This window comes from Melanaphis sacchari, unplaced genomic scaffold (assembly GCF_002803265.2).
Source record: "Melanaphis sacchari strain LSU unplaced genomic scaffold, SCAv2.0 Contig8_pilon_pilon, whole genome shotgun sequence".
Taxonomy (NCBI): domain Eukaryota; kingdom Metazoa; phylum Arthropoda; class Insecta; order Hemiptera; family Aphididae; genus Melanaphis; species Melanaphis sacchari.
In genome coordinates this window covers 5,713,610-5,727,607 of record NW_020271635.1, presented here as the reverse complement: position 1 = coordinate 5,727,607, position 13,998 = coordinate 5,713,610, and the positions used below count along the sequence as shown (strand labels likewise).

The following is a 13,998-nucleotide window of genomic DNA, read 5'->3' as shown; positions in this document are numbered from 1 at the left end:
CACGTGGGCTTGCATTTTTTTTTTTTTTTAATTGTTTTATGATTACTTCTATTTGAGAAAATAATATATTTAAAGCTTTTTTTCTTTAATTAATTTTATTTTTAATAAATCGTTTTAATTTTTTTTTTTTTTTTTAATATCATACTATATTTTATTGTTCTATTAGAATATTTTACCTAATATTCATTCAAATAATTAATAAATAGGTTGGAGTTATTGATTATATGAAATTAAAATTTAGGTGATGTGTAGTTTATACATAATGATGCAGAGTAATAATATACATGTTATATAAATATGCATACATGATAAATAGCGGACGTCAAGTACCTATATATCCTGTTTTGTTATAACATTAAATAACAAGTGATTTTTTTAAAATAAGTAGAATAAATGAAAAATACATTTTTCATTTTCCTTAAGATGGTGTATTTTTTGTGTAAAATATCAATTCATTTCAGACTAATACATCATATTTATTACGAAAGAGTATAAAATAAAAATAGTTTGGTAAATTACTTAGGCAGTATTTGTTTTTCAACTGGATAAATAAGCACATAAATTACTAAGACCTCTTTGATAATTAATATGTTTTATCTTTTCAATATTTCCAATCCTTAAAGACATTTAATTAAACTACTTTTACTCAAAAATGTGTTTTTCTTAACCGACGTGCGACGATACTAAAACACACACACCAAAGCAAATAAATAATAACCAAGACTGTTTTTAGTCTCGCACAATTTCATAATAAATCTGGTTTATATGAATTATGACCTTGTATTTTATTATTTTTACTTATGATTTTTCTTTAGAAAAACTTCATTCATTATATTACCAATTTTTAGTCATTTAAATTTAAAAATTAATTAAACATTTTAAAAACAAAAAAAAAAAAAAAAAATGAAAATTTTTTTTAAAAATTCAAATAAAAGTGTCAATTACATATCATAATATCGCGGTCTTGTTATTCTAGATGTTTGAGATGCGGTTTTTATCATCGCAAAAATAAATAAATAATGATTATAGAAATATTAATCATTGAATAGCGTAAGATAAAAACATACATTTTACGGTCATAAGTCGTAACTGAAAATCGTAATACGCGTTTCTATATCGAAGAGATCAATATACATTTATTGGCTTGTACGAATTGTCCGACTATCTCGCAACGTAGTATGGCTTATATTGGTTTCACATAAAAATTAGAATTGTATAACGTTTATTATAATATTTTGATTGTTGGAGTAAAAGTTTCTTTTTTTATGTAATATCTAATTATTTACACGGTGGCGTATACATTCGAATTATTTAGTAGTACGGATGGCGTAGTTTGAAACGTCGTAAGACGCGTGTTTTGCATGCATAGTCACGATGTATTATTGTGTGTAAAGCCGTACCAGACTTAGACGTTTGCGCGTTCCGAAATCGGCGCAACCAGTACCGATGTTGATAAATATATTGTATATCGAACCGAAAACATGTTATTGTTTTAGGCGGTTACAGCCCAGCAAAAACAACAACAAACGGCGTGATCAACAGACGCAGTTACCCGACGCGGTGTCCGCTGGCGCCAGCGACTCGAGGAACTTCCGGTTGAAGACGCTCAGACTTCAGCTGAACATGAACCCGTCGACATTGAATTTGAGGTACATTCGCATACACATAGAGTCGAGTTTGCGTGCGGTCGCAGATCGTCTACCTAACCGTTCGCTCGTCTGAGAATAATAGGTTTACACCTCGTAAAAACGTATACCGTCACGGTGGTTGTCTACACATTTTTAACGTACTGCGGCCAGACCACCAATAATAACAATGATCGATATTATTGAATACATCACTTGAGCACGCTGCATTAATGTACTCGCGTATGTGAAAAAAGCGATCGGTTTTTTTCTTCTCGATATTTTCTATTTTTATTTATTTTCTTTTACCGACCACCGATGTTGCCGGCTACCTTGTATGCGTACCCTTTGTCGGGAGAACGCATAAAATGTATAATAGATATCCTGATCTAGGCGAACGAAAGCTCACGTCCCGTCTCCGTCGGCGGTCGGTTTATGGATTTGTGCGTACTTTGCACCCGGTGAACGGAAAACTACCCCATTGTGAACATGCCGTGTACACCGGATCAATCCACCTAAGGAAACGGCCATCCCTTTTCCGCCACGCGCGATGAATGGAAAACATTGAATATTGACGGACTGGATCAGGTTTTTACCCTTTCTACCTTTGTTGCTATAGTATAGGCTCTGAACCTCGTGGATTACGACATACCTACACAGAACGCGTAATAATAGGCGCGGAAAAAATATATTGCCCAAACGCATTAGCATAAAACTGTACGCGAATTGATGTATTTGATTACGCGTTAAATTATTTAACTTAAATCATACAATTAACAAAAAAAAAATAAAAAAAAAAATAGAGTATCATCTGAAAAGTGGGGAAAAGCTCGCAACACGAATTTCTTTTTTTGTTATTATGGCTGACTTAATTTTTATACTCTTTAATCAATTCGGCTCTACCAGTCGACTGCGGTTTTATAACCATCGTCGTGGGATGACCGTATTCGTTCTTTTCATTCGTTTTAGGGAATATTAACGAACTTTAATTAAACTAATTGGTAACTACTCTAATTATTATTTCAATGGCGTTATAAGTTAGTCCATAGTTTATTTTAGATACGTTTCTGAACTGAAATTAAATACTAGTTTCAAATACGTTCTGTTTAACATATTTTATAAAAAACAATAGAATTAACATAAAATTATATGATAAATAAAGCTAGTGCATAAAAAATAATTTTATTATTATTATTTATTAATAGAAAATACTACAAACACTAGGAAAATAATTATTTTTTGTCTACCCTACATAAACATTTAATCTAGATATAAGTTTTGAAAGCTGTGCCCCATTGTGGGTATATTGAAGATTATGGAATAATCTTAATTTTATAAAATGTCTTATCTCGATAAAATGTCTGGTGTTATTAATAATACGCGAAATTAAAATTAATTAAACAATTGAGCTATTTATGATGTGGTTTTTTTCTTCTGTATTAAACCTTGAAAATGCCTTTTAAATGTATTATATTAGAACAGTTGATTGTTATTAATTAAATTATAACTATTATTTAGTACAATATATCAAAACATAAATTACGTTTAAAATTTATAATTATATGTTCATTGTAGGCAAAGATTTAATTTTTAATTTATTTTATTAACGTAACAAGTAAAAATACAGATTTAAGTAAACTTTTTTTTCTTGAAATTTTACTAAAATTTAAAACTGACCAATTTCCAATTTATAAAAATTATGCAAAAACATTTTGAGTTTTGTATCATCTTAAAAAGTATTTTCTGAAAAATCGTAATCGTATATTATTGTATGATCAACAGCACAATATTGCATCAGAATATGAAAGTTATTATTTATGAATTGATGAAAAATGTATCAATCAGGATATTTCAAATATATCTAACATTATGTATCTTCTCATTTCTGACATAAATATAATATATATTATATTTATTCTATCTAAAAGTTTCCATTAGAGCTGTATCTTTAAAGATTTAAATTGAAAATAGAGATGGTTTAAACTTGTTCTATTTTTCACTATATAAGTATATTAGTCAGTCTTTTTTCTCTTTAAATTGTGCGTAATATGTGAACACTTTTTCGGTTTGTAGAAATATTTTAAAAGTTTTATGGAACAATTTATTTAATTAGAAAAATTGATTTATCGAGTACTTTGGTACATCAGTTAATGCATTACTTTAAAAATTGGATTAATATTATGTTGTTCATTTTATAAAATAATGTTAATTCCATACTATAAAAATGAAAGATAAGAATATTACCTTAGTTACCTCACTGGCTCTTATCGATATTATTATTTTATTGTGAGTTATAGGTATTTTAAAATTGTTATACTTTACTGCAATTATTGACTTTAAAATTTCAATTATAATAACATTTTATAAGTATATTAAAAAATGCTATGGAAAATATTCTTATTTTTAATAATTTCGTCATAGGTAAATTCGCTCTCATATTAAGACTAACTTACATTACAAGATTTGATTTACTGAACACAAATCGTGACAATGTAAGCTAAAGAAAGATGGTAAATAATTGTCAGCGTATTTAAGCTAGAGTTATGTTAAGAAACTAAAATTGTACACAATAAATTACGTTTATTGTTTAGTTAATATCAATAGTCGCAACATCATTTGTTTTTATCAAAAATACATAATAAAGGTATTGTTGTTTTAAAATCGGTTTTTTAAATTTTTTATAACTTTAATAAATTTTATACCTATTAATAATACGAGTATTGTATATATATATTAAAAAAAAAATATATGTCGTCAAAGCAAACAGTATTTTCTTTTATATCGTTTATAAATTTGATTTATCAACTATGTCTATTACATAATTTGAGTGAATCCTCGACAAACAAAATAATTTTCACGAACAGTTTATGCGCCAACTTAATATATATATATAGTATTAATCAATGCTAGGATATAAAGATATACATTTTAAATATATCATGATATTCAAATAATACTCAATTTTTTTCTCCATTATAAGTAAGTTAAAAAAAAAAATCTTTACAAACTTAGAATTTTTACAACTGTTTAAAAATACAAAATTTTAAATTTATTTTAATTGTAGAATAATCACATTTATTTATACTGGAAAGTATTTTTAATCTCAGACTTGACTTGAATTTTAAATAAAATAACGTTTTGAGAATAATTATTATCACAATATATTTTTAATGTATATTTTTACACATTTCTCTAATATTATAAGAAAATTACGATTTTAAACACTTTTTAAATTTGATATATTATATACCTATCATAATATTAATAATTCAATTTAGATCCATTTTTTTTATGAATGATTAAAATATTACTGTTTGAAAATTTTTAAATATTTAAAAAGTGCTCGTCACTTACGATCTCTATATTATGTACCTACAACTTTTTTTTATTATCATTATTATTAGAATAATATTTTTTTTCATATTATCTTTCTTCGTTATGAGTATTATGCAGTTTACGATAGTATGTTGAGTAATACGATTATGATACCGTATCGGCTAAAATAACACGTCCTTGATCTTAGTTTACACACAAAAAATGTATACGTAACCTATTCAAGCATAAAGTGCTTACCTAATTGTTGTTATTAGTTATTTTATCCTGTATTATTTGGAAAATATCCAGCGACCAATATATTATATAAAAGGCCATTTAATAACCTTAACCATATTATAGCCATACATATTACAATATATTTAATATATATATACATATATATATCATGATACAATGAATGTAATATAATATTAAAATTTAGGTATAACTACCTCCGACATTTTACAATCGTGAATCATTAGAAAATAATATGGTAGCTATAATAGTATTAGTACCGCTTTGGTATTCATTATTTTCTTAATAATAACTATTGGATACATACAATTTTATAGTAGCTTTATGTGCAGTGCTTATACTTGAGAGATTAGTTTTCAATGACTTAATTTTAGAGTCTACTAATAATGGTTATAAGAGGAATTATTTTTATAACATTATTATTATAATATTACATACAGATACTTTGATTTAGTTAATTACTTTATTAAACGGATTTTAATCAATTTATCTTGTGTATGTAAATAATATTTTAATCTATAAAAATTATTGTGATTTATTAAGGATAATATATTATAATATGTTAAATAAATTAATATATTCGTAGTGAGTAATGACTTAAAACTATTGTTTCGAGGTTTATATTATATATTATATACATATTATGTCCGTATAATAATTGAATTACAAATGACAAAACCGTTTATTCGGTTGACAAGTATATATTATTATATTCATATCATCTCAATTGGTTCAATTTTAAACTATGTCCTAAACATAAAATGTGTATGATGTTGTGTTGAATTTAAAAAAAATGGTTAAACGCTGTAATAGAAATAATAGAATAAATGATTTTAGTTATTTAGTGTATTATTTATATTAAATCAAAAAATTGAATTTTTATGTTCCACGATAAAAATTGATGAAATAGTATTTCTAAATATAATTAATTTACTTAGTACATTATGTACAGTATACTGCATATACCTAAAATTTAAAAATTCTACTAAATAAATAATATTTATAATTGCAAAAAATATTGTTTTCAAGTAGCTTTTTGTTGTGTATAGGAAAATATTATATAAATTATTTTTAATACAAATAAAGAACATAACCTTTTTGGGGTACCTAAAAATTAAAAAAAAAAATGATACAGATTTTAGATATATTATGGAAAATGTATAGTTTTTATGTAGTTAATGCACATTATGATCAAATGTGTGTACAGATATTTTAAATGTGCATTATTTTAAAATAGTTATTCCCACTTAATCATGCAACTTTTACGATAGTCCATGAAATATATAAAAAGGTATAAAAGGACTTTTAAAGTTATCTTCAGCGTAGATACATACCTATTTATATATAAATATATGTATACCTGTATATTATACAATTCATATATTAATTTAAAAATGAATTATTAAAATACAATTAATAATATTATAACATATTATATTGGTATGTGCGTAAATAAAAACTTTTATGTTCATGATATTTTTTTTATTATTATTATTTATGTTAAAAATAATGTTTAACAGTTACTTGAAAAAAAAAAACTAATATATTCTCTATAATAATTAATTAAAAACCCGTATTTACAGATTTCTTGCCAACAGACAGAAGCGCCAAAGTCTAGCTGCCGCCAACGCCGTTAGAACCGAACAAAAGGCCAGTAAAGTATTAGGAGTAGTGTTCTTCACGTTTGTATTATGCTGGTCACCATTTTTCTTGTTAAACATTGTATTTGCTGTCTGCCCAAAAGAAGACTGTCCAGTGCCCGACCATGTGACCGAGATATGCTTGTGGTTGGGATACGTGTCTTCAACGATAAACCCAATCATCTACACGATATTTAACAAGACGTTTAGAGCGGCATTTATCAGGTGATTTGAAATCTAACAAATGGTCTAAAATATTAACATTACAGGTACATATTGTTGGCGTCTAAGTGTACCGATTTCGTTGAGTAGGTATACTGTGTTGTTACGATATTACTTTATATACTCGTATAATACAATTTATTGTCTTACAGACTTAGTGCTCCAATTTCGTATAATATTACAAACTATAATAATGATACTAAAAAGATGTGTTCAAAAAATTTTTGTTGAAAAAATATTGTCGACAATTATTAATTAAAACCGTAGTGGATTGAGGTAGGTTTCATTCCAACAGATTATTGAAACGGGTTGGTCTAGAATATTGCGGTACTGTAATTAAATTTACGATCGACTGAGTGTTCTCAGAACTTTCCAATTAAAAAAACTAACGTAATATAAATAAAGTTTCCTTTGTGTTTCGAAAACAGTGTAATGCTCTCGCCAGATTTGTCCGACAAAATGTGACAAATGATTAAATTGTCGCTAAATATTATTTGACACGATCGATTAGAAGGGTACATTTCAAAAAACCTCTGAGGATATTTTCATTGAAAAAACCTTTTTTTTTTCAAAAGTTACATCCAAAGTCAAACTATTGTGGTCTTACGTAAGGATAATTTGAAGTTTATTATCTTGCTTTAGTGGCTGCAGTTGATAACTCGTGAATTATCGCATCACCACACGACTCACCTTGACTCATCTAATCCACACAAAAATGAAAAAAAAAAAACTATTTCAATCCCACGTTCGCTGATATTGTTTACGAGGCGTTTTACACAACAACAAATCTTGTTGCGAAATATGAAATTTAAATACAAAACATATACATAATTGCTATAAAAATTATAAAACGCTTAAAAAAAAAAACTCCAATACTAGGTAAAATGTGCGGATACATTGTTATATAATTACTATAAAAACAATGGCGTGTTATAATAATAAAACAATGTTAAAATGATAATGATGAAACAAATTACACTCGAGGTATTTGCGGTGTGCATTATGATTGTAGGTTTAACGGATTGGGGTACCTGAATTTTTGTTTTAACTGTAACCAGGGAAAGTTTCGACAAATATAGCTCAAATAATGCTATGTTTTTGTTTATACATTTATCATAACTCATAATTAGCATTAAATATTATACAGTGTTTCTAAAGACACTTAAGTACGTATTAAATAGTAATCCTGAGTGGTTTAGTGTGTTTAGTGGTCTAAAACAATTAAATTTGACACATTTCGTATCTTTTAAAGTCTTAAGAAGATATCTATATATTTTTAGGTATGTGTGAATGACTATAATACATTCATAATTCTTTACAAAGGCACAGTTGAATATTAACTAGTAAAATGATAGAAGTCCAGTTATAAATTAAATTTATAATTTAACTATTTTAAGTTTCAATTATTATATTAATTTAGATTTATCCAGTATATTCGAATAATTATATATCGATTTAAAATCATGTTTCTACATAATATCTACAACTATAATAAGGCTAATTTATTATTACTATTTGTTTAATAACACTGCCTTTCAAATAAAAACATAATTACTTCTAAATTCCTTAATTTAAAATTATATTTGTCACTTTAACGTGCAATAGCCCAAACAATAATTATAATATGTGGACAATAAAAAAGAATCATCAGCGCATTTTTAACAAAATATTTAGTTATTATTTAAAAATTTCCAATTTCAATTAATTAAAAATGAATTATGAAGTTGACTTGTTAAACTGTTCTGAAAAATAATTTCAATCTTTTAAAATTAAATATACATATTATGTTAGCTATTACCTTATATATTAACGTTCTTAATGTTTATCTAATTGAAATAACTTGAGTTAATCATTTTAGGTCTCTATATATAAATTTAGAACACCTTATTTTCCCGTTATATCCGGCCGTTAATTACCTATACATAGTTTGTCAATATTGTTGATTATTATTGGTTATAATTTATCAACAATATATTTTCTTGTCTATAATAGGGTTATTATACGAATCCAAATTAGTAATTTCCATTTTAATATTGGTATTCATGATTGAAAAAAAAAACAAAACAAAACTAGAAATACGTTTGACTTTTCTGAATAATATAAATGTTTTAATACTACAATAGAATTAATAAATGATTTTTTAACGATTTTGTTCAAAGCGTATTCATACTCTAAAGCCAATATTAAAAAATAAATATCAAAATGGTGAAATACAAAGGTTGTAAAATTCTTTTTAAATTATATACATTACGGAGTTATGATTTATTGCATTGTATTAAAACACGTTGTATATATTATAATTTATAAGAAACAACTGTGAAATTAGCACCAGGGTTTTCCAACATTTTTTTTTTTCGCAAAATAACAAAATCGTTATTTTATTATTATTGTACAGCGTCGAGTCGACGGCGCTTGACCGAAGTCGGGTCTGTCCGATTCTGATCGATTTCTCATATTTCTATCACGACCCCCCACCCTCTGTTTCAGGTTGCTCAAGTGCCGATGTCACAAGACCAGACCTCACCGATACCGATCAGTGACGGACAACCGACACTCCGCTTTGATAAGCACCCCGTCCGGCGCGGCCGCCGGAGCCGCTACTGTGCCGCTGTCCCTATCGCTTCAGACCACGCCACTGACCACGTCGCCGCCCGTCAACGACGGCGCCGCCACCACCACTTTTGCCGCCACAGCCGCCGCCGCCGTTGCCGCGTCTAAGAAATCGCCGTCCGCGTCCAAGTACCCAAACTCGTTTCGCGTCCAAGAATGCCGCCCGAAGGACACGGCCAAATACTGAAACCCAGCGGCGGCCGATTCCGCCCCGAAGATGTCGTCTAGAACCCCAAAAAACTAAACGAGCGCCTCAATATTATCGTCACGTTATCATGATGACACGACGATAATAATATATTTAGATCTCATGACGTCGTCGTTATACGTCCAGTCAGACCGAGTTGTTCGCGTGCGACGCATAATATTGCAACTTCTTGTTTTATAAAGGGCGCGTGATATAAGGATTTTACTGGTGTGATATTCACTTACTACAGTAAAATATTATTTTAGAATTTTTCTTGTAATCGATATTTCAATTTTCTTTTTTTTTTTTCAATTTAATTCATTAATAACAAAAAAATAAAAGTCGTTTTATTGATCAGAACAAAAGCGTATCACGTACAGTTGGTTAACATTACATTTCTCAGTTGATTACCTACTGTAATTATTATTGTTGCCCGCAGCTGTATATGAATGCACGGAGCGTTACTCCTGGATTCAGTTTCCTGTTGAAATCATGGTAATATGTAAAACTAGTTATTATACATTATATTATTATTATTATTATTATTATTATTATTATTATTATTATCATCATCATCGTCGTATTAATAGAGACATATCACAATATGCGTCTACTCTTCATTTTTTCATCATTGCCCACTTCACTCGCTCCTCGACTATGCTCTCACTCTCCCGAGGGCACCTATACACTCATAATATATTATATGTTTCTCTGTACGGTGTAAATTGGGGATTCATTCGCGCGCGGGAAATATGAACGACCTCCGACGATGGAGAGGGTCAATCAATCTTTATGAATACCCTGCCCGTAAGAAAAACGAACACGTACAGTAGACCGAGAGGTAATATTATATGAAATATCGCACCTTTCGGGTGGATGAAAAAAATAAAATAAAATAATAAGAACGCATTGCGGTTTCGGTCGTTAAATTGATGAGCACTGGGCCTAAAAATCCGAGTATAGGATATCGGTTTAACGAGTTTTGGCGGATAGGTGGGAGAAACAAGAGCTCGACGAATTCTTCTCATAAATAACTATTATATTAATATTATTATTATTATTACATACATGTGAAAAATATTATATCAGTGTGTTTTTCATTTTTATTTTCGTTATTATGTCAAATCTATAATATTTCATAGGTGGAAAATAATATAAATAGCTACTAAGTATTAGGTATATTAGGTACACGTTAAGAATATTTTAGCACAATTTTGGGGGTATACCAAAACTTAAAATGTTAATAATAATATTATTGCTTTTTTTATATTTTTAATAAAGTATAACGGTAGTAGTAATTGTTATTTAAACACCGATGTTTGTCAAACTGATTTACAGATAAAATGGATAGTCAATAAGAAGTTAAAAGTAGTTATTCAATAGACAAATAATGATATAATAGTGCTTTTAGAAATAATTATCGATTAGTTATTATTGTTCATTTATTATTATGATTATTGTCGTTGTTGTTTTTTTTTTTAAATATACCAGTGTATTAAATGTCTTAAGTTACGTTCAAATTAATTTAAACTTATTATTCGAACATTTGTATTATATAATGTGTGCGTGAAAAAGTAGTTATTTATTTTTTGTTAATGTACAATATATTGTAGTTAAGTAGTATTCATGTAAGTGTTATTATCAAAAAAAAAAAAACAAATATAAATGGTATTTTTGACGTTAATGTAATTTAAGATTTATTCTGTTTCAAATTTTAAAAAATTATTCGTAAATTATATAATCATAACAGGTATAAAAGTGTTCATTGGTATTTCTCATGAAAGTTGAAGAATAAATAACATTATAAAAACATAATTGGCGTGATAATAGTCTATTTAATATAATCAAACCTTTAAACCTGTAAAAAAAAATATATATTTTATTTATTAATTTACAATTTTTAAATAAATAATAGAAGGTAATAAATAATAATACATGACATTCTTATTATTATTATTATTATTATTTTTTTTTTTTGCAATTGATGCAGTTATTCTAGGTATGTACTCTATTATCGATATTTTAAACTTTTATAAATATAATTTTTATTTAAACCGTTTTCCTTATTGCCTTTACACACCAAGATTAGTTTTGGTTTAAACCTTGCACACGTGTTGGGACTCAGAGAGTTTATGTACAGCATTAATATAAATTTATTGTATTTTACTGTCTTAGTAAATTCTTTAGAAAATCACTGTTGTTTCTATGAATAATTTAAATCGTTTTATTCGAACATCAGCGAATTTTAACGGATTAAATTTATTATTTAATATTTCATCGAATTTAGAGTGTGGACATTTCAATAAGTTGTAAAGTTTATAGTTAGAATAAGTCTCATTTTCGAGTTATGATTTTCTACTTTAAGTCTCAACTTTTTGGCTTAGAGATGAACTATATTAAATATATAGTTTGAAAATTATTTTTTATGCAATTCACGATAGAGTAGGCTCCCGAGAAGTCTAATGACGTAAATACGCGAAATTATGGTTTAATAATGCTTCACGTGACTATTAAATCTTGATTTTTTATGCAAAATTTATAAATTCCACATCACGAGCAAAATGTTAACGTTATTTATTTTGTCCACGCGATTCAATCGAATAGTGTAATTTTTCTTTTTTATTATTGATTTTATACCTTTTGAAATGGGCTTAATGTTTTGCTGTACGATTTTCATTTCAAAACCTTATTATAATATTGTAATCATTAAATAATATTTTTATTATAAGATATATATTTTATTATATTATAAAATAGTGTACAATATCGGTCAAATATACTTATTAACGAAGCTTGAATTTAATGGTAGCTTCAATGACACTGGATCACTTGTAGTACAATGTTATGTAACTGGTATTTGCTGTATGTAGGTATACACACTGTTTTAATTAAACGCCACACATGAGTGGTATAAAAACTACGTCTTGTCAATCAAATTATATTTCTGTGGGTTTTCAAATAAATGTATATATATATATATATATATATATATTACTAGAACGATTTGATTATCTTTAACGAATTTTGTTGACACGCCACTAGTACAAGCTACAAGACCGCTTCATAACACGAGCTGTTTTATTTATTTTTGAAATTGGTGCTCCAAAACCTGTCGTGTTATTCTCATCACTTTAATCAAGCAGGTTTTCTATTATGTTTTTTTTTTCGTGACTATTGTTATTAATTCCTTTATAATAATTGTGATTTTTAACAATACTATAATTTTATATCACATATTTTATTTTTTTTCCGTACGAACTCCTATATTACCATATAATAATATTACAAATTAGTGGTTAAAGGTCGGTTTAAGTCTCAAAAAAATATATTTTTCAAGTACAAAAATGGGCTGTAGTTATTCATATTATTATTTTATGTTCAAAGTAAATTACACTGGATATGTTACGTTATATGTAACGAAATATCTATCATAAAATCAAATTACCTTTGAACAAAATTAATTTACCTATATCCAAAGTTCCCAACCCATATAGGTACTGAATTACTCGTATCATAAAAAATATTATTAAATTGAATAAAGAACTGTAAACAATCAGAACTTATTAGAAACAATTGTGTATAGTAAAATTATATTATAAATTTATTTTTATATTTGATTAAAGTTTTAAAACTTTTTTTACTTTTTATTAAAAAAATTATTACTATAACATAAAATATTATATTTTGTCCACTTATTAAGTCATTATATAGATACCAATAGTCAAACTATTCATAAAAATATTGCTTCAATATATAAAGTAAAATCTATTGTTATAACAATAACTATAATAATAGAAATACAAAAAACACTCTTTTTATAATTATTTTCATAGCAATTATAATAATATAACACTTTTATATTTGGTAAATTATGGCAGGTTTCGAGTACATCCCGTCAACAAGCAGATCGTAGTAATATATTTGTTACATTTTAATTCAATGAAAAATTATATGATTTATATACAGTTCTGGTGTGATAGACTCTATTTCAAATTAAAGATATTTTATAATTTATTCGTACTTATATTATTATAAGAAGTTTATTTTTCTATTATTAATACGGTTGGTTGGACTAATTCTTGAAAGAAAATCAAATATATATTAAAATAGTTGTTCGTAATATTATAATATTATTGGTGATAAC

General features: G+C 26.8%; 1 protein-coding gene across 1 annotated transcript in view; it reads left to right on the top strand.

Moving 5' to 3' along the window:
• LOC112602705 (5-hydroxytryptamine receptor 2B) overlaps window positions 1-10,952 on the top strand; it is a 64,374-nt gene extending 53,422 nt beyond the window's left edge. The window contains 3 exon segments of the mRNA XM_025350920.1: window positions 1,497-1,649; window positions 6,779-7,060; window positions 9,545-10,952. Of these exon segments, the coding sequence (XP_025206705.1) occupies window positions 1,497-1,649; window positions 6,779-7,060; window positions 9,545-9,854 (745 nt within the window). The 3' untranslated portion in view covers window positions 9,855-10,952.
• The last annotated feature ends 3,046 nt before the right edge of the window (window positions 10,953-13,998 follow it).